Genomic DNA, 27,002 nt, shown 5'->3' with positions numbered 1-27,002 from the left:
CCCATCTGTGTGGGACCCCACTAAAAATTGGACTGTTCAACTCACCTGGCAGCCACTCCCAGAGCCCCTGCAACTCTGGCCCAAGGCTCTCTGACTGACTCCTTCCCAGATCTTCTCGGCTTAGCGGCTGAAGACTGACACTGCCCGATCACCTCGGAAGCCGCCTAGACCATCACAGACGCCGAGCTTCAGGTAACTCTCACAGTGGAAGGTAAGCCCGTCTCCTTCTTAATCAATACGGAGGCTACCCACTCCACATTACCTTCTTTTCAAGGGCCTGTTTCCTTTGCTTCCATAACTGTTGTGGGTATTGACAGCCAGGCTTCTAAACCTCTTAAAACTCCCCAACTCTGGTGCCAACTTAGACAATACTCTTTTAAGCACTCCTTTTTAGTTATCCCCACCTGCCCAGTTCCCTTATTAGGCTGAGACACTTTAACTAAATTATCTGCTTCCCTGACTATTCCTGGACTACAGCTACATCTCATTGCCGCCCTTCTTCCCAATCCAAAGCCTCCTTTGCGTCCTCCTCTTGTATCCCCTCACCTTAACCCACAAGTATAAGATACCTCTACTCCCTCCTTGGCGACCGATCATGCACCCCTTACCATCTCATTAAAACCTAATCACCCTTACCCCACTCAACGCCAATATCCCATCCCGCAGCACGCTTTAAAAAGATTAAAGCCTGTTGTCACTCGCCTGCTACAGCATGGCCTTTTAAACCCTATAAACTCTCCTTACAATTCCCCCATTTTACCTGTCCTAAAACCAGACAAGCCTTACAAGTTAGTTCAGGATCTGCGCCTTATCAACCAAATTGTTTTGCCTATCCCCCCTGTGGTGCCCAACCCGTACACTCTTTTGTCCTCAATACCTTCCTCCACAACTCACTATTCCGTGCTTGATCTTAAAGATGCTTTTTCACTATTCCCCTGCACCCCTCGTCCCAGCCTCTCTTTGCTTTTGCTTAGACTGACCCTGACACCCATTAGGCTCAGCAAATTACCAAGGCTGTACTGCTGCAAAGCTTCACAGACAGTCCCCATTACTTCAATCAAGCCCAAATTTCTTCCTCATCTGTTACCTATCTCGGCATAATTCTCATAAAAACACACGTGCTCTCCCTGCCAATCGTGTCTGACTGATCTCTCAAACCCCAGCACCTTCTACAAAACAACAACTCCTTTCCTTCTTAGGCATGGTTAGTGCGGTCAGAATTCTTACACACGAGCCAGGACCACACCCTGTAGCCTTTCTGTCCAAACAACTTGACCTTACTGTTTTAGCCTAGCCCTCATGTTTGCGTGCAGCAGCTGCCACTGCTTTAATACTTTTAGAGGCCCTCAAAATCACAAACTATGCTCAACTCACTCTCTACAGTTCTCATAACTTCCAAAATCTATTTTCTTCCTCATACCTAACGCATATACTTTCTGCTCCCCGGCTCCTTCAGCTGTACTCACTCTTTGTTGAGTCTCCCACAATTACCGTTGTTCCTGGCCCAGACTTCAATCCGGCCTCCCACATTATTCCTGATACCACACCTGATCCCCATGACTGTATCTCTCTGATCCACCTGACATTCACCCCATTTCCCCAGATTTCCTTCTTTCCTGTTTCTCACCCTGACCACGCTTGATTTATTGATGGTGGTTCCACCAGGCCTAATCGCCACACACCAGCAAAGGCAGGTTATACTATAGTACAAGCCACTAGCCCGCCTCTTAGAACCTCTCATTTCCTTTCCATCGTGGAAATCTATCCTCATGGAAATAACTTCTCAGTGTTCAGTCTGCTATTCTACTACTCCTCAGGGATTCTTCAGGCCCCCTCCCTTCCCTACACATCAAGCTCGAGGATTTGCCCCACCCAGGACTGGCAAATTAGCTTTACTCAACATGCCCTGAGTCAGATAACTAAAATACCTCTTAGTCTAGGTAGATACTTTCACTGGATAGGTAGAGGCCTTTCCTACAGGGTCTGAGAAGGCCACCGCAGTAATTTCTTCCCTTCTGTCAGACATAATTCCTCAGTTAAGCCTTCCCACCTCAATACAGTCTGATAACAGATGAGCCTTTATTAGTCAAATCAGCCAAACAGTTTTTCAGGCTCTTAGTATTCAGTGAAACCTTTATATCCCTTACGGTCCCTCATCTTCAAGAAAAGTAGAATGGACTAAAGGTCTTTTAAAAACACACCTCACCAAGCTCAGCCACCAACCTAAAAAGGACTGGACAATACTTTTATCACTTTCCCTTCTCAGAATTCAGGCCTGTCCTCAGAATGCTGCAGGGTACTGCCCATTTAAGCTCCTGTATAGACGCTCCTTTTTATTAGGCCCCAGTCTCATTCCAGACACCAGACCAACTTGGACTGTGCCCCAGAAAACTTGTCATCCCTACTATCTTCTGTCTAGTCATACTCCTATTCACCATTCTCAACTACTCATACATGCCCTGCTCTTGTTTACACTGCCGGTTTACACTGTTTTTCCAAGCCATCACAGCTGATATCTCCTGGTGCTATCCCCAAACTGCCACTCTTAACTCTTAAAGTAAATAAATAATCTTTGCTGGCAGGACTATGCTGAATCTCCTTAGGCACTCTCTAATCAGATGTCCTGAGTCCTCCCAATTCTTAGACCTTTTATACCCGTTTTTCTCCTTCTGTCATTTCATTTAGTTTCTCAATTCATACAAAACCATATCCAGGCCATCACCAATCATTCTATATAACAAATGTTTCTTCTAACATCCCCACAATATCACCCCTTACCACAAGACCTCCCTTCAGCTTAATCTCTCCTACTCTAGGTTCCCACGCCGCCCCTAATCCCGCTTGAAGCAGCCCTGAGAAACATCGCCCATTCTCTCTCCATACCACCCCCCAAAAATTTTCACCACCCCAACACTTCAACACTATTTTATTTTTCTTATTAATATAAGAAGGCAGGAATGTCAGGCCTCTGAGCCCAAGCCAAGCCATCACATCCCCTGCGACTTGCACGTATACGCCCAGATGGCCTGAAGTAACTGAAGAATCACAAAAGAAGTGAATATGCCCTGCCCCACCTTAACTGATGACATTCCACCACAAAAGAAGTGTAAATGGCCAGTCCTTGCCTTAACTGATGACATTACCTTGTGAAAGTCGTTTTCCTGGCTCATCCTGGCTCAAAAAGCACCCCCACTGAGCACCTTGGGACCCCCACTCCTGCCTGCCAGAGAACAAACCCCCTTTGAGTGTAATTTTCCTTTACCTACCCAAATCCTATAAAATGGCCCCATCCATATCTCCCTTTGCTGACTCTCTTTTCGGACTCAGCCCGCCTGCACCCAGGTGAAATAAACAGCCATGTTGCTCACACAAAGCCTGTTTGGTGGTCACTTCACACGGACGCGCATGAAAAAGGCTAATTCAAAACTCAAAGGAATGCAACCATTTGCCTCTCACCTACCTATAACCTGGAGGCTCCCTCTCCACTTCCTTTACTTCCAGTTGTCCTGCCTTTCCCTATCGAACTGATGTTCATCTTACACATATTGATATCTCATGTCTCCCTAAAATGTATAAAACCAAGCTGTGCCCCAACCACCTGGGGCACATGTCGTCAGGCCTCCTGAGGCTGTGTCATGGGCGCATGTCCCTAACCTTGGCAAAATAAACCTTCTAAATTGACTGGGACTTGTCTCAGATATTCGAGGTTCACACTGCAATGCCGCGGTCTTTATTTGTGCAGCAGGCAGGAAGAACCTGTTGAGCGGTTACACTGCTCCAACATTACTTTGCATGTAAACCCTGCACAGATCCTATTGAAGGGAAGATTGTGATTCTGCAGGGAGGAAATGGAGCTGAGATTCTGCATTGCGAACAAGCACCCAGGTGAGGGTGCTGCTGCTGGCCCCACAGGCCTCACTTTGAATAGCAAGACGCTAGGTTACTTGGAACTTTTTAGAACTGCCTTGCATACCCATCTTGGCCCTCTCACACATTTTGTGGTTGCTTGATTAACCTCTCACTAGACTGAGGGCAAGGATACTCTCTGGCTCCCTACTGTATCCCAGCTTGATAGCACAAGGTAGCGTTCCATTATTGCATGCATGCATGAAGTGGTTAAATGAATAGAATGAATTTCAAAATGCCCCAAAGCATGGTCTGTTAAATGCTCCCAGCCCAAACAGGCCCAAGTGCCTATTGCTTGTGGACTGCACCCAATATTCTCTCCCTGGGACAGCCCAGAGCCCACCTGGCTGATGCCTGAGCTGCTAAGCACCTGAGGGCAGGAGCTTAGAGACTCAGAAGTCAGATAGGTACATCCTGAACTGAAACAGAAACCAGTGGAGGCTGCCTGAAGCTTCCTAAGGAAGGGTGGGCCCAGCCCAGATGGGAGAGGAGAGAAGAGCGGAAGGTTAGGCTGGGGGAGGAGGAAAGGTCAGGGCAGGAGGGCTGGCCCCAGGAGAGAAGGGCCTCTAATGATGGTAACATTTGATCTGCCTCTCCTTCCTGCTAATCCTAAACACAACAGTGTGAAATCTGAGCAAGTGTGAATGCCTCAGGCTCCAGCTGTTTTTCGTATCAAGCCCCAGTTCCAGCCTGTCACAGAGAGAAGCCCCCATGCTGAGGATGCAGCAGTGAGAGGCTGCAGGGCTGGGGACTAATCCCTGCAAAGTGGTGAGGAGACATCACAGGCTGTGGGGACACCCGTGGGGAACCTGGCCAGTCTCTCTAGCCCAGCTGCCACTGTGGCTCTGGGTGAACAGCCCCCATTTCTGCCCCTGGAGACAACTGGTTCTGCCTTCCTGCCTGTGTGAGTGTCTCGGGGCCTTTGGGATGTAAACCAGGCAGGCAGGGGATGGGCAGGGGATGGGCAGGAGCAGCTGCCTCCCTGGGAAGCTGCAACCCTGGGGGAGTCAAACAGAGGCAAACCCCAGCCAGGCCTAAGCCACAGGCCCGGGAATCTGCTGGGGGCAGCTCAGTTGCTGGGGCTGGATTAACCAGAGGAGACGAACAAAGGCAGCTTCAGAGGGATTACCGGGCACATTAGATGGGCTGGGCCATTAACGCAGATGGAATTGCTCTCAGGGAGGAAGTGCCTGGGGCTGGAGGTGTTGAGGAAGTGCCTGCTGGCACCAGTGTCTAACTGTGGCACTGTGAGGAGGCTGGGGCTCCTGTTTCCTTCTCTGGAATTCACTCCTTGAATAGGGGCCTGGGTGGGACTGAGGGAGCAGCAGGCTGGGGCAAGAGTTTCCTGCTGCCTGTAAGGAGAGACAGGACCCGGCCACCTTGCATTTTTATTTGTCTCACCTCAAGCCCTGCCAGTGCCCTTGGCAGGTAGATGTAGGGAGGCACTGTTCGGCCTCAGAGCTGATGGGGATGTTGGCCTCAACCTGTGACAGATGCCTTTTGGAGGTGTCTTCTCCACCTTCCTTCTGCTGCCCAGGGAGAAGCCAGAGTGATGTTCTCGTGGCTCTGTTATTCCTTGGCTGCGATGGTTGAACATCATCCTGCAGAGACCTGACCCCGGGGAACTGACCCAGAGGCCAGACTGGCCCAATCAGATTGTCACTCTTGAAATTTGCAACTCGGACTCTAACAGCCTGGGTCAGTTTGCTGCTGGAGCTGGGTGGTGCGGACCCAGGGCTGAGGGCACCATTTTGGAGTAGCCCCGACAAACCAAGTGCAAAGTGAGCAGAGAAAGTCAATCCAGAGAGAGAGAGGGAGGAGAAAGAGAGAGAGAGAGAAGGAAGTGGACACAGAGACAAACCGAGAGAGATAGCAGAGACAGAGACCAGGGGAGAGATTTCTTGCTTCCAGCCCCTTGGGAAGCCTGCCCATGGGTTCCATGAGGCACCCCAATTCTTCTCACAAAAATCTTTTTACTCTGCTTAAAATAGACCAAGCTAGTTTCTGTTCCATAAAAGTCCGTCATTCAGGGCTGAGTGTAGTGGTTCATGCCTGTAATCCCAGCACTTTGGGAGGCCGAGGCAGTCAGATCACCTGAGGTCAGGAGATCAAGACCAGCCTGGCCAACATGGTGAAACCCCATCTCTACTAAAAATACAAAAATTAGCTGGGTGTGGTGGCATTTGCCTGTAATCTCAACTACTTGGGAGGCTGAGGCAGGAAAATCACTTGAACCGGGGAGGCAGAAATTGCAGTGAGCCGAGATCATGCCACTGCACTCCAGGCTGGGAGACAGAGCAAGACTCTGTCTCAAAAAATAAAATGTCCATCATTCAAATAAGGTTCATCCATGGAGGTAGCTAAGGCCAGGCCTCAGGACAATGCTGAGCCCAGAGGCCAGGTCAGAACCAGGGATGTCCAGCCTGGATGGTACTTCGTCTGTCTCCAGGGAGTCCTGGGAGCTGAGGGGAGCACAAAGATCACAGACTGGCCTTGACTTTGGTCCTGATGTGGGTGGGGGCGTGTGTGGATCCTGTGAGGTCTACAAGCTGCCTCTTCCCTCAGGAATCCATGACTTCGTTCGGCCCATTGGCCCCTAGCACTGCTCACGGCCATCAGAGGAGATTTTGGGCGATGAGACTTGCTACCTCCACCCTGGCTCCTTCCTGATATCAGGGAGCAATTGGCCGGGGAATAGCACAATATCCAGTTTCTGGGAAAGGTGGACAACATTATTTGAACCTGAAACATGCCAGAGGTAATCAGATCAGTCACAGAAAACTGAGAAGCCTGTAATTTATGGAGAAGAGCTTGGAGACAGGAACCACCAACCCTCTCCAGTTGTCCCTAGGGGATGGGGAAGGTGCCAAGATGAAAGATTCACCTACCCCTGGCAGAGTGACCCTCTCTCACTGAGGGACCGTGGGTCTGATCCGTAGGCAGGGACAGAGGGCTGCAGGACTTCACAAGTTTCTGTTCCTACCAGGCCGGATCAGACTGGCTCCAGGGACAGCTGCTAAGCCTCAGTGGCTGTTTCTGAGGTCCTGGAGCTCTGGATGGCTGCTGGGGGGTTCTGAGGATCTTTGTCATCCCAGATTCCCCTGCGATACCCATGTTAAGTGCCTGAGCCACTGGGCCTCCCAAAGGCCTTTGGGCTATTTCTGGCTGTTTTGATCCACCATGATGGGGGCACCTTCTCCTCAACCCCATCTCCTGGAGAAAGCCCTGGTCAGGATTTTCCCAGCCCAGACCTCAGTTTACCGGCCAATTACTTTCTTATGAGAACCCCAAAAGTTCAGAATTCAAAGATGTTGAGGGACAAATAGAAGTCATGTTTATAAGGAGGGAAAAGAGGATGCTGGTGGTGGATCTCTGGTCCCATCACAGAGACGAGGGGAGATGGGTTACTTGCAGGCCTCGTCTCTAGGTGCTGGTTTACTGGAAGGGAACAGGAGAGGGTGAGGGATTGAGGAATGCAGACAGGAACTCACCTTTATTGGATTCCTATTAAATCTCATTTAATCCTTGATGTCTTCTTATAAAGCATTACTGCATTCCCTTTCAGATGAGGAAATTGAGGCTTAAAGAATTGAGTAATATGCCTATGCTCACGGGTGTGTGCTACTCTACCGCTGTAGGCAGACATACCTGGGTCTGGCCTCCCCACCTCACTCCTCATCATCAGCCTCCCATTGAAGTTTGGCAGCACTCATTAAGCCATTTAATAAGATTTACATACAGTCATGTGCCGTGTAGCAGCATTTCTGTCAATGATTGGCCACTTACATGATGGTGGTCCCATGAGATTATAAAGGAACCAAGAAAATCCCCGTCACCTAGGGATGCCACAGCACAACCCATTACCTTTTCTACGTTTAGATGCACAATACTTACCGTTGTGTTCCGATCGCCTGCAGTATTCAATACCATAGTGTGCTGTACAGGTGTGTAGCCGAGGGGCAATAGGCTGTACCCTCCAGTCTATGCATTTAGTAGGTGACACCATTTAGTTTATGTAAGTACACACGATGATGTTTGCACAATGTAAACCCAACGTATCTGAGACAGGTCTCAATTTAGAAAGTTTATTTTGCCAAGGCTAAGGCCACGCCTGTGACACAGCCTCAGGAAGTCCTGATGACGTTTCCCCAAGGCTGTAGGGTAGAGCTTGGTTTTATACATTTTAGGGAGATATGAGACATCAATCAATACATGTAACAGTACATTGGTTTGGTCCAGAAAGGCAGGATAACTCAAAGCAGGGGCTTCCAAGTTATAAGTAGATTTAAAGATTTTTGGATTGGCAATTAGTTGAGTTGTTATCAATAGAAAGGAATGTCTGGGTTGAGATAAGGGGTTGTGGATGCCAAGGTTTGATCATGCAGATGAAGCTTTTAGGTAGCAGGCTTCAGGGAGACCAGACTGTAAATGTTTCTTATCAGACTTAAAGAGTCTGTTCTGTCAGTAATTCCAAAAGGGAGGAGGGAATGATGAGGTATGTCCAGCTCCCACTTCCCGTCAAGGCCTGAACTAGTTTTTCAGGTTAACTTTGGAATGCCCTTGGAAGAAAGCAGGAGTCCATTCAGATGGTTGGTGGGGCCTTACAATTTTATTTTTGGTTTACAACAATATCAAAATTACCTAATGACACACTTCTTAGAATGTACCCCTGTCGTTAAGTGACACATAATTGTAGATAGATGGAATGGAATGGAATGGAAATAAAATGATGGAGGCAAAGGCACAGAATAAGAAGAGAGTAAAAGAGAAAGCTGGGCTGGGAAGAAAGAAAGGAGGAGTAGGGAACGGATGGCCAGGTGGCCCCTAAATCAGAGTGTGGACTGCTTATTAAGGTGAAACTCCAGAGCCTCTCCCCTGACCTCTCCCCTGACCGGCTGAACCCAAATCTCTGAGTCTACTTTTCAGCAAGCTCCTTGGGTGATTCTTATACTCATGAAAGTTTAGGAACCACTGCAGCCTAGTCTGGGCTAGCCAAGGCAGCAGCCACTAGCTGTGTGTGGCCATTTAAATGGGAATAAGCTAAAATTAAAGATTCACTTCCTCCCTCACATGAGCCCCACGTTAAGTGCTCAATAAGCACATGCGGCCAGGGCTATCGGGCCCCACCATCCATGTGGGGTGTTGACTCCCAGCTCTCTCCAGTTGCCCGGACACGGGAAGGGATGACTGCCCCATCCTCAGTCAGGCAGTTCTCTCTACGTCCTCAGAGGGTCCCCGCAGGCCTGGTGACTGTGGATTTGGCGGGAGTCTTCTGTGTGTCTAACAGTGGGCCAGACTCCCAACTGTATCCCCAGCTCCACCCAAGCGCCAACCCAGACCTGTGGTTCCTGATCCCCTACAGAGAGGGCAGGTCATCGAGTGGCCACAACATCTCCTTAGGCCCTGTCCTGCAAGGTCTCTGCAGAAGAGGGGCCAGTGTTGAAGACTGAGCACTTTGGGCAAGGTCCTTTCTTATTCTTGTCCCCACCCACACAGGCAAGCTGTGGCTTCAGAATGACAAAGTGGAACCAGGGTGTGCAGTTTCCTAGCAAATGTCCACCTGGGGCCCGAATGTGGTGTGTGGAGGGTGTGCACATTGTCACAGGCAGCCCAGGGAGGCAAGCAGTGTGACCCCCATCCACAGATGAGACTCAGAGAGGCTAAGGTGCGGGCTTAGCTCACACTGGTGAGGGGTGGGTCTGGATTTGAATCCAGGCCTAGCTGATCCTCAGACAGTGCTCCTATGATCCTGATTTCTCTCTGCTTTGTCCCCCAAAGCTGGGCCTTGAGGCGCCTTGGGTCCTGGCTCCAACCCAGAGAGCATCCTGGCCATCAGTCCCCAAAATCAAACATGCATCTCACCCCTTCCTACTGTGGGTCTGGAAGGATTCCTGGATGAGACCATCTTGATAATCAATGTTAGGATAATATGGTTTGGCTGTGTCCCCACCAAAATCACAACTTGAATTGTATCTCCCAGAATTCCCACATATTGTGGGAGGGACCCAGGGAAGGTCATTGACTCATGGGGGCTGGTCTTTCCCGTGCTATTCTCATGAATAAGTCTCATGAGATCTGATGGGTTTATCAGGGGTTTCCGCTTTTGCTTCTTCCTCGTTTTTCTCTTGCCAACACCATGTAAGAAGTTCCTTTTACCTTCTGCCATGATTCTGAGGCCTCCCCAGCCATGTGGAACTGTAAGTCCAATTAAACCTCTTTTTCTTCCCAGTCTCAGGTATGTCTTTATCAGCAGCATGAAAATGGACTAATACACAGGATATCCCTTCCTTCCAGTTAAAGAGGAACACCTCATCCAGGAATTCCCGGTGCTGGGACAGCCTCCTGTTTACCCCTCGGCCTGCTCCGTCCCAGCAGATAAGGAAGAGCCACCCATTCTCTCCGCCACACCAGTGCAGGTTTCCTGCCGGACTCCAGGCAACTGCTTCCTAGCCAGACTTTTTCCCAGGGGCTGGGGGTGGAGGCCACAGGCTCTTCAGCTTGTGAGAAAGTAGGGGAGAGGGAGCCCTAGAGAAATGCCAGCAGGTGGGGAGGTGGTGAGAAGGGGCCCCGGCCTGCCTGTGGTGGGCTATGCGTGGCCCATGGGCCCTGCCCTCTAGCACACACAGAAAGCCCCTTGGCTTTCCACAGAAGACTGACCGCTTTTCTCCAGCCATGACCCCTTTGCCCCTGCACCTAATGCAAAGCCAGAGGCAGAGCCACACAAGAAGCAGACTGACCCCACTGGCCACCCGGCCGGCCAGCACTGGGCAGATCTGCAGGGCTGGCTCCCGCTGGATGCACCAAGACCCAGCAGTGGGCGCCGTAGGGCCTGCCCACCAACAACAAACCTTCTCCAGCCAGCCTGGTGCCTGCCTTCTCAGCAAGCCCGATGTCACCAGACAGCCACTAATCATCTCAGAAGCCTTGCTTCCAAAGAGACAGGGCACACCTTGTTGGCTTGAAAGACCTACCCCATTTCTCTTCCTCCAACCTCATCTCCCAGGTGGGTGCAGTTGCCTGTTGGGCAGTAAAAATTCCCTACCCAACATTCACTGGTTGGTCTTTCAGTCTTTGTTTTCATAAAGCTCTGCTTACTACACGAGGAAGAATAATTCTTCCTCTACCTCCAAAGATGACAGAGAGCTAGGAAATCATTATAACTATAGACTGGCCTCAGATGGCCTCAGTGAGCAAATCCCAACTCCAGGCTCCCCCTACTAACTCCCACGCTGGCCTCTCAGCAGGAAGGCCCAGTTCTCCTAAATTCCCCTGGGCAGATGGGAAGCTCTCCCAGGCCTTTTTCCTTAAGACATGACTCCTCTAATGCACAACAACCTGCACAAGAACCTCTTTGGATGTTTAGGCCTCTGAATCCATCTCCCATTATTAGAGTGGGCAAAGAGCCTAGGACCAGCCCAGCAGGCTGTGTGTGCTCCAGCCATACTTCTCAGTGATGTTCTTCCCCAGCGCCTGCATTAACAGATCATCTTCTCTTAAGAAATCAAAGGTCCCAGTCAATTTAGAAAGTTTATTTTACTGCTGGGCGCGGTGGCTCACGCCTGTTGACACTGAGACAAACAGAGAGAGACAGCAGAGACAAAGACCAGGGGAGAGATCTCTTGCTTCCAGCCCCTTGGGAAGCCTGCCCGTGGGTTCCATGAGGCACCCCAATTCTTCTCACAAAAATATTTTCATGCTACTTAAAATAGACGAAGCTAGCTTCTATTTCATGAAAGTCCATCATTCAGGGCTGAGTGTAGTGGTTCACGCCTGTAATCCCAGCACTGTGGGAGGCCGAGGCAGGCATATTACTTGAGGTCAGGAGATCGAGACCAGCCTGGCCAACATGGTGAAACCCTGTCTCTACTAAAAATACAAGAATTAGCCAGGTGTGGTGGCGCACCCCTTTAATTTCAGGTACTCTGGAGGCTGAGGCAGGAGAATTGCTTGAACAGGGGGGCAGAGGTTGCAGTAAGCAGAGATGGCCCCACTGCACTCCAGCCTGGGCAACAGAACGAGACTCTGTCTAAAAAAAAAAAAAATCAAAGGACTTGAAAGCTGTCTTCTCACCTGTCTGCCTCCCCTCCCCTCGGTTCTCAGTCTTCTTTTCAGATAGGTGGGCCTCCCAGGGAACTCCCAGCGGGAGTTAGGCATAGCCCCTGTCTCTCTCCTATCAGTTATGCATTTTGGCTGAGTTGTTTCCATGGTTAGCATTTGCTGGGGAAGTGAATGTTTCAGAGGCTATGAGGTCAAGACATTACTACTGGAGTATTTATAAACGAATGAAAGATGTAATTGCCTTGGGGCAGAATTTAAAACTCTAAGGTAAATTCTGAACATGATTAGAACTCATTAACCTTAAGGAAGTGAAGACAAAGTGTTAGCAAAGAGGCCAGCACACTTTATTTCATAGCTTTCTCCATTCCTTATTTGAAGCTAAGACCAGTAGGGTGATAGGATGGCTCTTCCTCTCCCCTTAGAGTCCCTGTGTTGTATTGGTCATGGTCCTGAGTTGCAGACAATAGAATCTATTCTAGCTGGTTTTCAGCAGAGCATTTATTAAGGACATTAGAAAACTCACTGAAATGTTGCAAGGACTGGAGGCACCCAAGCTTCTAGAACAACTTTCAGCACCGCACTGAAGAATGGTCCTGGTAAGGGAGCTGCCGACATTGACAACCCCAAATCACATGCATTTGCAGGTCTAAGCCATGGTCCCAGCTGGTTTCATCACTTTTTTTTTTTTTTTTTTTTAATTTGAGACAAGAGTCTTGTTCTGTCGACTGGGCTGGAGTGCAGTGTCGCCATCTCGGCTCACTGAAACCTCTGCCTCCCGGGTTCAAGTGATTCTCCTGCCTCAGCCTCCTGAATAGCTGGGATTACAGGTGTGCGCCACCACATCCAGCTAATTTTTATATTCTTAGTAGAGATGGGGTTTCACCATGTTAGCCAGGATGGTCTCGATCTCTTGACCTTATGATCCACCCACCTTGGCCTCCCAAAGTGCTGGGATTACAGGTGTAAGCCACCGCGCCCGGCCTGTTTCATCACTTTCAAACCAAAGTCCATCTGATTGATAGAAACTAAGTCACGTGTCTGTAGCCTTACAGCAAGTGAGACTGGGCATCCATGTCTGGCTGCCATGCTGGGAAGGTAGATCCACAATATGGGGGAAACTTTTGAAATATGGAGAGGCTGTTAAAATGTGGGAGTACCCAGGAATGATCACAGTCCACCACACACACGGTCCCCATTCCACAAATCACTGTGTGAGACGGGAAGTCTAGATTCAGATCTGCCTTCTTTCTAGAAGCCCCTGTTCAAGCCCTTAGTTCTAGAGCATATAAAGAAACCTGTAGAAAAAAGGTTTTGATTTTGGTGTGACTTGAAGACTCCTTTATAGTCTTCTTGTTATCAGGTATGAGAAATTTTTACAACTTCTCCCTGTTAGAAACGTTCCTGTGATGGGCTAAATTCTTTGAAGTCTCTGACTCTTATCTGCAGTTTCCTCTGCCTGGATTGCAGCTCTCTCCTCTGGTTGCATCTATAATACCTGGCCCAAACATTCAGGTGGGAGCTTGCTAAACAGGCCTGGGCTAAAATCTACCTCTGCTGCTACACAGCTGTGTGACCTTAGAAGTGTTACCTAATTTTTCTTATCCTCAGTTTATGCATCTGTAAAATAGAGGTAATATTACTGACTTCCTAGATTGTCCAGGGATTAAATGGATAATAGATGAAAAGAGACCACATAAATGGTAAACACACAGGATTATGTCCCTTCCTCTCCTTTCTTATGACGTTTTGTGCACTCCTGGGTTACAATACTTACACTAACCTGTGCCATTTGGACATTCACCTATTTTTAAACTATTGGGTAGACAGCCCCTTCTCTGCTGTGCGGCCCGTTGCTTTCTTGCAATGTAAAAAAATACGTAAAATACAATATTGAAAAGCAAAGCTAAAATCATCTGTTTTCCAAGCACATTAAAAAATTATTAAATAATGTCAAATTACTCCGTCATTTGCAAGTAGTCTTATATTTGACTCTATTCGCTAGAGGAAACCTTGCTAAAAGTTTTGTTATATCTTTCTATTTTATTTGCAACTTATTTTTTTTTCCTTAACGATGTACCATGAATATCTTTACAGGTGAGTTCGTAAAAATCTACATCATTCTTTTAAAGGGCTACCACGTATTCCATAGCTTTCTTTTACCAGGGCTCTTCTGGTGGACAGCATTTGTTTCGAATTCTTGTGATGAGCACTCCCATACATAGACGTGGCACACACATATTCCATCATTTCTGGAGGGGAGATTTCTAGAAATGAGACTCTTCTATCACAGAGTATAAACATCCACGGTGTTGTCAGAAACTACCCTTTCAAAATATTGTGTTGGTTTTCACCCGTCCAAACAGTACCTCTTTCGCCCACATCCTTTCCAACACTGGAAGCCATCTATCTAAAATTCTGGACAACTGTGTAAGTTCAAATGGTAAGTCAACTAGTGAATAGATTGTCCATTTGTATCCCTCCTTCTGTTGAGTGCCAGGTTATTTCATTTGCCCACTTTTCTATTGGTTCTCTTTTCTTTTACATTTGTATGATAGAGATATTAATCCTTTGTTTGTGAGAGGTGTTGTAAAATTGATTTTTCTTCCAAGCAGTCATTTATCTTGTAATGATTTGTTTACTACTCTGCACTCTTGGAAGGCAGGGGCCGTGTCTTATTCAGGCTCCAGTAACTGAGACAGTAGCTGGCTTATTGCAGGCTCTCAGCAGTGTCTGTTGGATTAATGAGTAAATCTATACATGGATGGCAGACAAATCAAGGGAACTTCAGTGTGCATTAGCAAAAACACTGAGTTAGGGGATTTTAAAATAAAACGTGTATTCTGGAAAATGTCAATTGTGTCTATCCATTTTCTCAAAGTTTTATCTTAAGTTCAGCTTATTGTAGCAGAAACCACTGCAGATCTTGGGTTTTGCTTTTCAATTTCTGAGTATTATGAGACCCTCAAAATGAACATGAAACATATATTATGTGACAAAACCCATAAGCATAAGTGGCAAATAAAAAACTAGAAAAATATGTATCTACCTTGAATAAGAACTAAGTCAAGAGAAATAGGCTAGTGAATAATTACATCAGAAGAGGAGTCATATGGATGGTTAAAATTAAAATGATATCAAGGAATCATGAACCATTTTTTTTAATGACTTCATCATCGTAGGTTTATATTGTGGAAAAAACTCTGGATTCCTAATTTAAAACTTGTCAGGCAAGTGATCAACTTAAGTCTCTTCACCTCAAGTTCATCATCTGTAAACAAGGGAAAACTATCTGCCCCGACTACTTCAACAATCTGTGTGTATCCTTTCATCCATTTATTCATTCATTCCTTCAACATTTTTTGGCAGACAACTTATAGTGAAGACCGACTTAATTAATTTATTCATTTACTTTTGAGACGGAGTCTCACTCTGTAGCCCAAGCTGGAGTGCAGTGGAGCAATCTCGGCTCACTGCAACCTCTGCCTCCCGGGCTCAAGAGATTCTCGTGCCTCAGTCTCCTGAGTAGCTGGGACTACAGGCGCACACCACCATGCTCAGCTAATTTTTTTGTATTTTAGTAGAGACAGGGTTTCACCATGTTGCCCAGGGTGGTCTTGAACTCTTGAGCTCAGGTGATCTGACCACCTTGGCCTTCCAAAGTGCTGGGATTACAGGCGTGAGCCACAGCGCCCATCCGAAGACTGATTTAATTTAGCTAAAAGTATGCATGGAAAAGGGACTTGTAAACTATAAAAAATATGCTACAACCAAAATATGAAGAATATCCTTAAAATTATTTAGCTTATAAAGTCAGACTAGAAAATACCTCTATGGTACCCCAAGAATGTAGTGAATGGATACACTGATACAGCTTTTGGAACATAAATAAAAACACCTTCTTTAAAACACAGCAGAGTTCACAGTAAGACAGACTAGAGTAGAATACAGTTTTTATTATACTGAAGTATTTGCAGCAAATCTATACATTGAAAACATGTATGTACACACATTTATATACTATATATAATATATACGATATTTGCAATAGAGGCAAATACATAGCATCTGTGTGACAGGGAATCAGCTGACAAAGGATGGCCTGAGGTACTAGAAAGTGGCTGGTCTTGCTTGAATGTTTGCAGGATGAGCGTTAATGAGTAGAATTGAATGACATGATGATGAGCATAAAAGCTATTGGATAGTAAGAGTTACACAATAGCCTCTTTAATGTGTCGCATCTCATTTAACCTTTGCAAAAATCAGTTTTTGTTTCCAGGATAGGAGATGCACCTAAATGTTTTCTGAATCACAGTGACTTAGAGGAAGGATTGAAGTGTTGTCTCAAAATTGGCTTTTCTGACCTCCGCTTCTTCTCGGTTGGCATTGTGCAGATATTCACTAGAGAGCTGTGTAATTTGCCATGATTGGCAGGGAAGCCACTCACTGAAGGGAATTCCCCTTTATCTGCCAGAGCCCAGGGTCCTTTCCAGGGCAGGGCAAGGCAAAGAAATTCCAAATGGGATCTGTGACAGAATTATTCAGCAATTCAAGATTATTCGGTATATATCTAGTCCCATCCCACATATATGATGAATAACACATACACTATTCAGAAAACTAAAAGTAAAGAGAAGAGATCAAGCTCTAAAAAAGAACAAACACCGGTGAACTTCAATCTGAGTGAGGATATTGTCAGAGATTTGCTTGTTTCACAAAGCCTTTCCTCAGATCTCTTTACAAACAGAAATCTTACTGGAGGGAGAGGAATGCTTGTGGCTTCACACACCCCAAGGTTTAAAGCTCCAGTGAATTAAGCTCTTGATTGCTGCCACAAAAGAGAGAAATAGAAGTCACTCTGTGGGTGAGAGAGCTTCCCAAGATAGAATAATGCAGCTGGTGGGAGTGGGGAGAATCTCAGAAAGACCACATTGAGGACCACTTGAAAATCCATGCTATTTTCCCATTCTCACCTAGTATTTAAAACATCTGGTAAAGTTTTGCCTAGAGATTATCCCACGGGACCCTTTTTTTAAAAATTAGTAAGATTTGTAATGATCATATTATGTTGCAAAGACAGTAACACTACAGTTTTTTAAACTCTAGAGGTTTGTTTTCTTAGGCAGGCTAAACAGGCTCTTTGTAATCCTGTTTAGATTATTGGTTTATTTAGCAAATCCTTTCCCCTTTAAACAGTGGCAAGTTAAAAGTCCAATGCATTGATAAAAAAATGGCCAATTAGTGGATAGAGATTGAGCCAATTTTACTCTGTTACTTTGCCTCAAATTAAAACCGGCTCTTACAAGAACCTTATTGGATTCCAAAGAAAAATATTTTTCTTTTCCTTTTTTTTTGGAGATGGAGTCTCACTCTGTTACCCAAGCTGGAGTGCAGTGGCATGATCTCAGCTCACTCCAACCTCCTCCTCCCACGTTCAAGTGATTCTCCTGCCTCAGCCTCCTGAGTAGCTGGGATTACAGGCACTCACCATCACGCCTGGCTAATTTTTGTATTTTTAGTAGAGACAGGGTTTCACCATGTTGGCCAGGCCGGTCTCAAACTCCTGACCTCAAGTGATCTGCCCGCCTCGGCCTCCCAAAGTGCTGAGATTACAGGCATGAGCCACCACACCCAACCCCAAAGAAAAATATTTCTTGCTAAAAATAATCTGCCCTTAATTTTTTTAGGAAAGTATAGATTACATTACAGAAAGTTATGTAAAAAAAAAAAAGATTTGAAAGGGTAAATGTTGAAGTTTAGCTATTCCAGTCGATTTAAGAACATGGAATTGAACTATTTCACTGTGATTGTCATAGGGTTGTGAATATCACAGTCACTAAATGAAGCGCAAAGTCAGTCAAGAAGTGCAGTCATTTTATGGGTCAGATGAGAGCAGCAGAGGTGTTGACTGTTATTTCAAATGTTGGCTTAAATCCCTTAAGAAGGGAACCTGTTTTGTACTGCATCACTGTGAATAATTTGGGCCACTGATTTATCTTCTTATTCAAAATAAAAAGTATATGGTTCTCAAGGTTACCTAAAACCGTAAGAATAGGCAAGCTAGAAGGAGCTCCTTCTTGGACTGACTTTTGAATGCAGATCATCATTGCTGTATTTCATGTCCCCCTCCCTAAAACTTAAAACAGCACTCACGGCCCCAGAATCTCAGGAAAGCATACTTATGTGCCCACAGGCTCCACTGAGTTAGTGAACTGTGTCCTAGTTGGCCCCTGTATTGTCAACTTCATGTTCTAACTGATGGTTTAGGGGATCTGATGGAAACTGTTGTTGATCCTGGTTACTTAGTTGTTTTTGTGTGAGCACCCTTTGGTTCACAAAGCTAACAAAAAGAGAAGTGACATCTTTTCTTTTCACACACACACACAGCCAAAATTATGGCAATTAAAACACTGTTAAGAACAAAGGGCACAAGATTCCACTAATCAACCTTGCATATTCATTACTTTTTTCTTTATATTTAATGCAAAGATATGAAACCTTAATGTACAAAACCAAACATTAATGAAAATGTCTAACAAAAAAAGTAGGTTAATGTAACAATAATTGGAGATAAATTAAATGCCAGCAAACATTTCCGAAAGCTCCACTATGGCATACAGGGTATTTGGACGTGATAGTTTCTTGTGCATAAAAAACAATCCCCTTGTGATTTCAACAAATTTCTATTTTTGTGGTTATGCTTGAACCTTAAGAAAAAATCCCAATTGAGTCTGGATTTTTTTAAAACACAGGTTTCATTGTTTTTTCTTCTAAAACTACTCTCCTCATTAAAGTGAAAAGATGCAGCTGTTTTCAAAGACACTGTTTGCTGCTATTTCATTCAGAAACTATCCTAACTGCTGGTGGAAAGATGGTTTCCATGTGAGAAAATGGGAACCGGGAACATTTCCTAATCTCCTGTAAGATCACATTTGTAAACTACTCTTCACATCACCCCATGCAAAAGTTTAAAAATTTAGAATGATTGAAGCTGGGGCATAGATTATTACAATAACATTTAATAGCAGCTTAGCCTACCTTTAAATAATATTATTCTAGGAAGATGTGCATTTTACAGCAATTACACACAAGAAATGAATACACACAGATGAAGCGGTGTAGTTATTTCAAACACAGCTTGTCTCTGTGAAAAACTCCTTGCTCTTGGCCTCTTCCACTTTTCAATAAAATAGGAATTTAAAGAGTGACCTTGCAGGGAAGAAGTCAGGATCAAATTTGATAACATGGACTCACACCTCAAAGATGTTCTTGTTGTAGTGGCAGTCTGCAGATTCTTTCCATAACCAAATACCTTCCAAGTTACAAGTATTTCACAGACAGAGGAAAGGGCTCTTTTCCCTATGTATAATTTAACCTCTTATCTGCTTTGAAAATTACCTAGAAGATTGGATGAAGTTTTTTGTGAAACATTCCTAGAAATAGTGATCCTCTGCTGCCCAGTACTGAATTAAAAATAAAAATAAAAAAAATCTTAAAACTTTCTAGCCCCAGCAAATACTTTTTAAAAAAAAGAAATCCATCTGTGAAAAACATAGTCAATTCAAAGGCCCAGATCTGGAGATGAAATAAATGTGAAAAGGGTTCACTGCTGCATTCAAGGCTCAGGGTAACTAATCAGAGATGGGGGATGGGGGATGGGGGATGGGGGACGGGGGAGGCCCCTCCAGCCCCGTGGAGACAGAGCAGGCACAGTGCATGGTAACCATGCCTCCCTGATGGAACCCAGGGAGAAGACATAGGATGTTCCCCCTCCTCCCTCTAGTCTTCATTTTCAAATCAAATGACACTTAGCTTACCTGAAAGTCTTCCAGGTTAGATCATCCTTAAAGAAATTGCCGTTTTTTTAAATTGCCTTTAAATTCAATCCATGTGGGTGGCCGAAAAAAGTGTTTTTGGGCCACTAAATTTTCACATAACTTTATGGTTACACATTTCAGAGGGAAAATAAAGACTCTAGCGTCGGGTATCGTGAGTCCTGTTTTCAAGTGCTCCTTCTCCTCCATATGTCCCCTTATTTATCTAACAGAATTAAGTGCGATGGGAATGGACATAAGCTCCTGAATGTCAGTGTTAAAAAAAACTAACTGGTTTGGAGAGGCAGCTTAGCAACAGAATATGTGAGAGACCTAGAGGGTTTAGTTCCCTGTACGCTGCCTGAGAGTTGGCTATAATACTTGAGCGAAAGTTATTTCCGTCTCTATGTGAACTAGCGGGAGTGCCATCCAGACTCCTGGGGGCTGGTCCTCCTCCCTGCAGTATAATCAGAGTCTGTTTGTGTACTTCAGCTACACAGTGCGTAGATGCTCAATCCATGTTCACGGGATGAACTCAGTGAACTGCGAATGTTAGCAAGAGGGATGTTTGCTTTCAATTCAGAGAACAGAATGAGGACAAACTCGTAGAAAAACTACAGGACAACAAATTCCGGTTCAACCAAGGTAGACGTGTAGTGACCTACTGGTCACCGAAGTGTTCAAGCAAAAGCTGGAAAGTTACTTAACAAATATGTGGTTTAGTGGATGTGGGTTGGAGTCAATGACCCATAAGATCCCTTCCTGCTTCTGACAGCATTTTTTTCAGGCCCTGGAAAAACATGCAGATCTAATTCGGAAAACTATTCTTAGAAAATAACCAATATAACGTTCGGAGGGAACATTGTATTTACAAATATTTCCACTGTTTTCTTTGGAGGACCAAATTGGAGGTAGAACTCCAGAGGGAAGCAGAATGCAGAAGAACACTTCCAGGATGGGGCTGGAATGCACAAAGGATCAGATGACACCCTATGATGAGGACTGTCATCTGAAGCGTTATCCAGAAAGCATGCTCCAACAGCTCAATTACTGTCGACTGATCTAACATGAGATACACAAGTGTCATTTAAGATGCTGCCTGAAGGCTTAGCATTTCCAGGTGTTAACCGCACAAGAAAATAATCCTTAAGTGTCTTGAGACACTTTTTAACAAAGGAGAAAGAAGCCTTCTAAATAAACATGGCCCCTTAGGGGCAGAGTTGGAAGCAAAACTCCATCCAAGTTCCCTTGCTCTGAATGCTCACCTGACCTGGATCTGTCTCTGACATCATGCAACGTATCCTGTGAAGTGCAGCACTATTTTGTGCGATCACATCTCTTCATTCATGCCCGTCCTTCTGTGCCTTTAACATAATTGTGGCCTGACACAGATGATGCTCATGGCTCCTGGGTTAACAGTTAAAATAACTGAACAACTGTACATTTTGGTTAAAGTGGAAAAGACACTGGTGTGGATATAAGTGTGTTCTTGGCTTCATGTAAAGTCTACTAAAGCAGACATGTGGAATGCATTATTAAGGTGCTTGGCAATTGATTTTTTACATGAGGCCTCACCAAAAATGTAAGTTTTAATTTAGTTCTTGAATCCCAACTGAAGTGGCTCTATTAAAATTAGAGCAATTCCTAGTATTCATGTTGAGCAATCAAAAGTACTAATTACTGCCCACGAAATACACTAGAATGAGGATACCAGGTGAATATGATGGCCCGGGAGAACGGAAACTTTAAACTTTAAATCTCTGACTCACTGCAGTGGGAGGGTAGAAAGACAGACAATTATTTTTCAAGCTGGGCATAAATGTAAAAAACAACTATACTTTTTGAAAATATAAAATCCAACAATCATCCAATCCAATAACCTAATGCACTCAGCAGATTTGTAAGTTTATTGTTCCTACTGAATATAAAAATATTCTAAAATTGTTAATGTGAAACATGCTTGTTGCTGTATTTTTGGGCTTCTTTTCTAAGCTTCTGGATTTTACTTCCATGTTAAAAGAATAATTGAGGCACTGGTTCTGAATTGAATGCTGCATTTATTATAGTGTTTTTATTAACAGACTTTCACCAGAAAGTTCCGAGTGTGTTAATACAGCAGGCACATTGGCTTCCATGTTTGGCATTTGACAGTCCACAGAATTGCACTTCACTCTCACAATTCTGCCACAACTTTGTGAATTATTTGGGCAAGACCTACAACCAGCCTCCCCCATTAAATGATTAAATAGGACTTTTGGTTCATTCTGATTGAAATGTTCTGAGTTCACACTTGCATCCGTCTGTGACAAGCTCAGCTCCACTTTCCCTCCTGCCTTGTTTTCAGTCCCTCCACTGCTCTCCGGATTGCTCATGTCTCTATTTTTACAGAGTTCCCTTTGTTTATTCTCGGGGTCGCAACACGTTTTGAGTAATGATCCAGTGCTTCTGCAGACAAATGACGATGGCTCTGCCATCTTTGGAAGATGCTCTTCTATGCTCCTCTGAAGACTGTGTACACTGGTCTTGCCAATTTTTTCTTGGGCCTGAATGTGCTGCACTGGGTGGAGGAAAAAATTCCTAGGCAGAGAATTCTGCATTCCAGCTGGCTTTACTCTGCCCTGCAGGCAGGGACAGTGGTGGATGTGCGTGATGGGGTGCAGAAAGCCCTCGGCGGCTTGGTGTGTGGCCTTCAGAGGTGCCACGCCGTTTTGGATCTGGACAAAGCTGCTAGTGGTAGGAGCGCACTGGTGGCACAAGCAGTCCCCCATCTGCTGGCAAGAGTGTGGGCCATATTTCAAGTGTTTGTAGGAATTTGGGCAGCTACATCTCTGATTCAGAGAGAAGAAGTGACACATGGTGTGCTGTTCAAGAGGGGGCTGTAACAAGGCAGAGCCAGTGTCATTTTTAGTGCTTTTGCTGAGTTCACTGTTGTAAGCTGCATGCACAGGCATCCCTAAATTCTTTGCTTGGCTGTTGAAAAATTCAGAGCAGATGTGGGTCTCTTCATAAGTGGTCTTCTCAGAGGCAGTGCAGCTGTGGGAAGCCAGAGGTTCTAATTCATAAAACTCATGCTCCAGTTCAGATTTTGGGCCCCTGGGATCTAAATGATAAGCATTTATGGTATGTGTTTTGCTTTGTCCCTTGTCACTGGGACTTGTAGGCAAGGCATGGGAAAAGGCACTGCACTGTAGTTTTTTAGGTAAAGGAATCTGACCACAGGTACCCTGTGGTCCAAGGCACCGGCACATGCACTGGAAAAAGAAGGTGGCGAAAGCCCAACTGATACACATGATGAGCATCATGAAGGTGCCCAGCTGGGTGTAAGCTAGAACTGTGGAGGGCATCATCATGGCCCCTGCCACGAAGGTGGTCAGGGCAGCCATGGCAATCGCAGAGCCCATGCGACTCAGAGAGAAGATCACTTTGCCTTCTCGGTCGGGATCTGGAGCCAAGCGGTAGGCAACCCCATAATGGACGGCAAAGTCTACAGACAAGCCGACGGCAACCGAAATGGTGACAGATTCCAACACATTTAGCTCCCAACCCAGCAGGACAAGAGAACCAACAGTGACAAATATCGTTCCAGCAATTGAAATGATGGCATAAAGGCTTATGATGATGTTCCAAGTTGTCAGCAGCATCACACTAAATGCAACAGCAACTGAAAGCCCCATGGCAATGAGGGTGCCATCGGAGAGGCTATCCTGGAGGTCATAGAACTCCAGATTGCTGACAAACCAACCATTGCTGAGGCCTTCAGGGGCCGAACTCAGCTCATTGGATATCCACGAGTCCACCTCTTTATAAAATTGATGCATCTTTTCATAAGCCAGTGTGAAGAGGTAGGTACTCTGGAACTCTAACACCACTGCCCTGATAGTATCATTGATATCAAACCTCGGCCCTGGGGTTTTGCTATCCAAATGGTACCCTGTACTCCTTTCCAGCTCCATGATAGCTCTCTTGATGCACAGTTCAAAAATCTCTTGCTTGTAGGGGAAGCTCCAGTGGCTGCAGCATGGGTACAGGGCAGGCTCATCACAGTCCTGGTTTTCCATCCACTGTTTGAATGTCTCAATGAAGCAGCTGGTGAAGTCCTGTTCATCAGTCTGGTAAAAGAATGTTTGGTTTCTCAGTTTTTGACAGAAGTGCAAAATCCAGGCCTGGGAAGCTGGGCTGGCGATGTTAAAACTGCTATCTAAGGTCAACTTCCCTTTACTCTTGGGATTTAGTGGATTGCCATTGTCTTCTGGGGACACGCCCCAGATCACTGTGATGGGCATGTGGAGCTCCTCGCCATGGTGAACACGTTCAAACATGAAAAGCTTTTTGTATTCAGCATCATAACGCTCAAAAGGATGGGACGACCTGAACACCTGGAACTCGGATAACTCCAGTGAGGGCAGTTTCATCTTTGGATTTATACATACAATGTAGGCCCCACCTACAGTTAAGGCAAGGAACCAAAACAGCCAAAGGTAGCGAAACTTAATGACAATGCATGGCAATACTTTTTCGAAAAAAATTCGAGATGCTTCTGAAATGGCAAAGAGTACTTTGTGGCACTTCTGGCAAGCCACTGTCCAGCAGCTTTTGTTATCATATATTTGCTGCTGGGGCTTTTTGAAGCAAGTGAATATATTAAGAAGATACCGCTCATGCAGCACAACAACTGCTGGAAGCCATGTGACCATCAAAACGTAATTCACCAATATAGCTGTCCCCGCATAAACCCCGAAGCATCGGATTGCTGTAATGTTGCTAACATAGTTAGCATAAAAGGCAGCAGCAGTGGTAAAACTGGTGACGAACATGGAGAGGGCAGCGTGCTGCAAGGTGATGCTTACTGTTTCTGAGGTTTCGGCATGAGGCTTATCAAATTTTGTGTAGTTCCAAACATCACACAGGACAAAAGCATCATCTGCTCCAATTCCAACCAAAATAATGAGGGCAGTGAGGTTCATAAAAGGAAAAAATTCGAAGTGAAATACTACACGATAGAGAAAATAGGAAACAATCAAAGAACTGATTATTGCAAACATTGTCATCAGAGTGATAAACATGGACTTGGTGTAGACACACATGACTAAAAGGACAATCACAATGGCTATGGCAGGATACACAGTATCCATTAGAAGATAATCCTGAAACAAACTGTGTTTGATACCAAACTCAATCCCGGTGATGGTAGTCACGCCGTCAGAAGAGTTCCAGTTTTCAAAGTTGTCCAAGTAAATGTTCATCATGCTCTCCCCTTTCTCTGTGGGAGAGAAGAGCATGCTGTATTTTAAAGCTGGCGTGGCATAGTCAGCCGTCTTTGGGGTCATAAAGTCTTTGTCCACCAAGTAATGGAGGATCTGGTACACAGCATTGTACTTGGTACATTTGCGTGGCACATTGGTGCACTTGAGCTGGTCCTTTCTTCTGGCTGCCATGTCCCAGCAGTCTGGCCCCAGAGTGCCATTTTGGTAGTGTTTGGCACAAGTCCGAAGCAGCTTCAAGGTATGAGAAACGTCTCGCTCAACTATTTTCTGACAGGACGATCTATTGTTCAGAATGGCGATGTAGTTTCCCAGTGTCCAGCTGGGGCAGCAGGAGGCAGCAGTGGTCCTCTGGCAGAGATCACCAAACTGGGGATGAGATCTGATCTGCAGAGATAGAGACAAGCAGAAGGACTACAGTTTAAATTGGTTCACAATCGTTCACAACTGGAAAGGACTGCACTAAGGTGATCTTGAGGGACAGGGAAAGTTACAAAAGCTAAATAATTATCCTCTTAAACTAGGAATCAGTTTGAATACAGGGTGAAATTTCCCCTAAGTGGCGCATGTTACAGGATGCCCTTTAGGTTACTTTATTCTGAATTAAAAACTACTGTTTGGGGATGACATGCAAGTGTGAAACAACTTCAACCAATGCTAGTTTTGTTTACAAAAGGAGATCAAATTAACACCTACTTAGTCAACAAGTCTTTTCAAAGCCACTTAAAAAAGCAATAAAATGGACAGGTTGTGAAGCTTATGTATATACATGCATAGGATTAAGAAAACCGTATACTTGATATATGAAACAAATTTGTGGTTTTGCGTAAAATTCTGGTTATCAGCATGAAATTGTTGGTGACTAAAGTACTATATTTCAATCAACACAGATAGAAGCAAAGATGATATTCCCTAGAGAACTGCTTTGGTCTGAATGTTTGTGCTCCTCCCAAATTCAAGTTGAAACCTAATCCCCAGTGTGTTAGTGTTAGGGGGTGTGACTTTTTGGAAGGTGACTAAATCACAAGGGAGGAGCCCTCATGAATGGGAGTAGTGCTTTTATAAGAGGTCATGAGGACACGTAGAATGCCCCATCTATGAGGAACAGGTCCTCACCAGACTGAATCTGCTAATTCCTTGATCTTGAACTTCTTAGCCTCTAGAACTATAAGAATTAAATTTTTGTTGTTTATAAATTACCCAGTCCGAGGTATTTTGTCACAGAAGCCCAAACAGATTAAGACAAAGACTGTTTGGTGAATCAAAAAGTGACCCCGGTAATATCAAAAGTGCTGATGTCAAGAAGCATAAAGGTTTGGAATAAAATTGTTTCCTGAAGTATGAGTAGAAAAGGGCAATGTTTCTGGATTAAAATATGATTGATATCTGATTTTTAAATTGGTATATACAATAAAATAAATGCCTAAGTAAGAATTTAATTATTTCTTCCATAAAGTTTATTCAAATTGGCAAAAATCCTTTTTTTGAAAACTTTCTCTTTTGGTAAATGAGGGCCTGCTGCACATTAGCAAGTATGGTAATTCTGGATTTGGTGTGGACAGTATTTCATTTAAAACACTATTCCTGGAGAAGGCTTTCCATCTTATGGCTATTGTTATAAAAAATTGAAAAATTGTTCCATCACTGGTTTGCTAGATTAAAGTCTGTACCATTCCATCCTGTAAATTAGATGAGTAGCCCCTCTTCTCTGAGGTGAGAATAAGAAATATTCCTCTTCTCCTGAGCCTGACCAGAGACTTCTCTTTAGGAGAACCAGAACTAAAGATGACCTGGTCCTATCAGTTTCCCTCATCTCTATTTACCAAAGGCTGTTCCAGGGAAGAAACTCCAAAGTTCAAAGAGGAAGTGAACATTTTTTTTTCTAGTAGGATTAAAAACACTCTTTACCTTGATTAAACTGGCTTTATCAATCATGTATTGAAATGTCTTCTCAAAGTAGAGCAGA

The 27,002-nt window shown here is 44.9% G+C and overlaps 1 protein-coding gene across 4 annotated transcripts in view; it reads right to left on the bottom strand.

Annotated features, from left to right (window-relative positions):
* Window positions 1-21,812: 21,812 nt before the first annotated feature.
* The window catches only part of DISP1 (dispatched RND transporter family member 1), a 188,333-nt gene continuing 183,143 nt past the window's right edge, over window positions 21,813-27,002 (bottom strand). For all 4 annotated transcript variants that reach the window (XM_055372348.2, XM_055372346.2, XM_055372345.2 and 1 more), the window contains one exon: window positions 21,813-25,423. In XM_055372348.2, coding sequence (XP_055228323.2) covers window positions 21,836-25,423 — 3,588 coding nt within the window. In that variant the 3' untranslated portion in view covers window positions 21,813-21,835. The remainder of the gene's footprint in view (window positions 25,424-27,002) is intronic.

This window comes from Gorilla gorilla, chromosome 1 (genome assembly GCF_029281585.2).
Source record: "Gorilla gorilla gorilla isolate KB3781 chromosome 1, NHGRI_mGorGor1-v2.1_pri, whole genome shotgun sequence".
NCBI lineage: Eukaryota > Metazoa > Chordata > Mammalia > Primates > Hominidae > Gorilla > Gorilla gorilla.
This window is presented reverse-complemented; position numbering and strand designations above follow the sequence as displayed.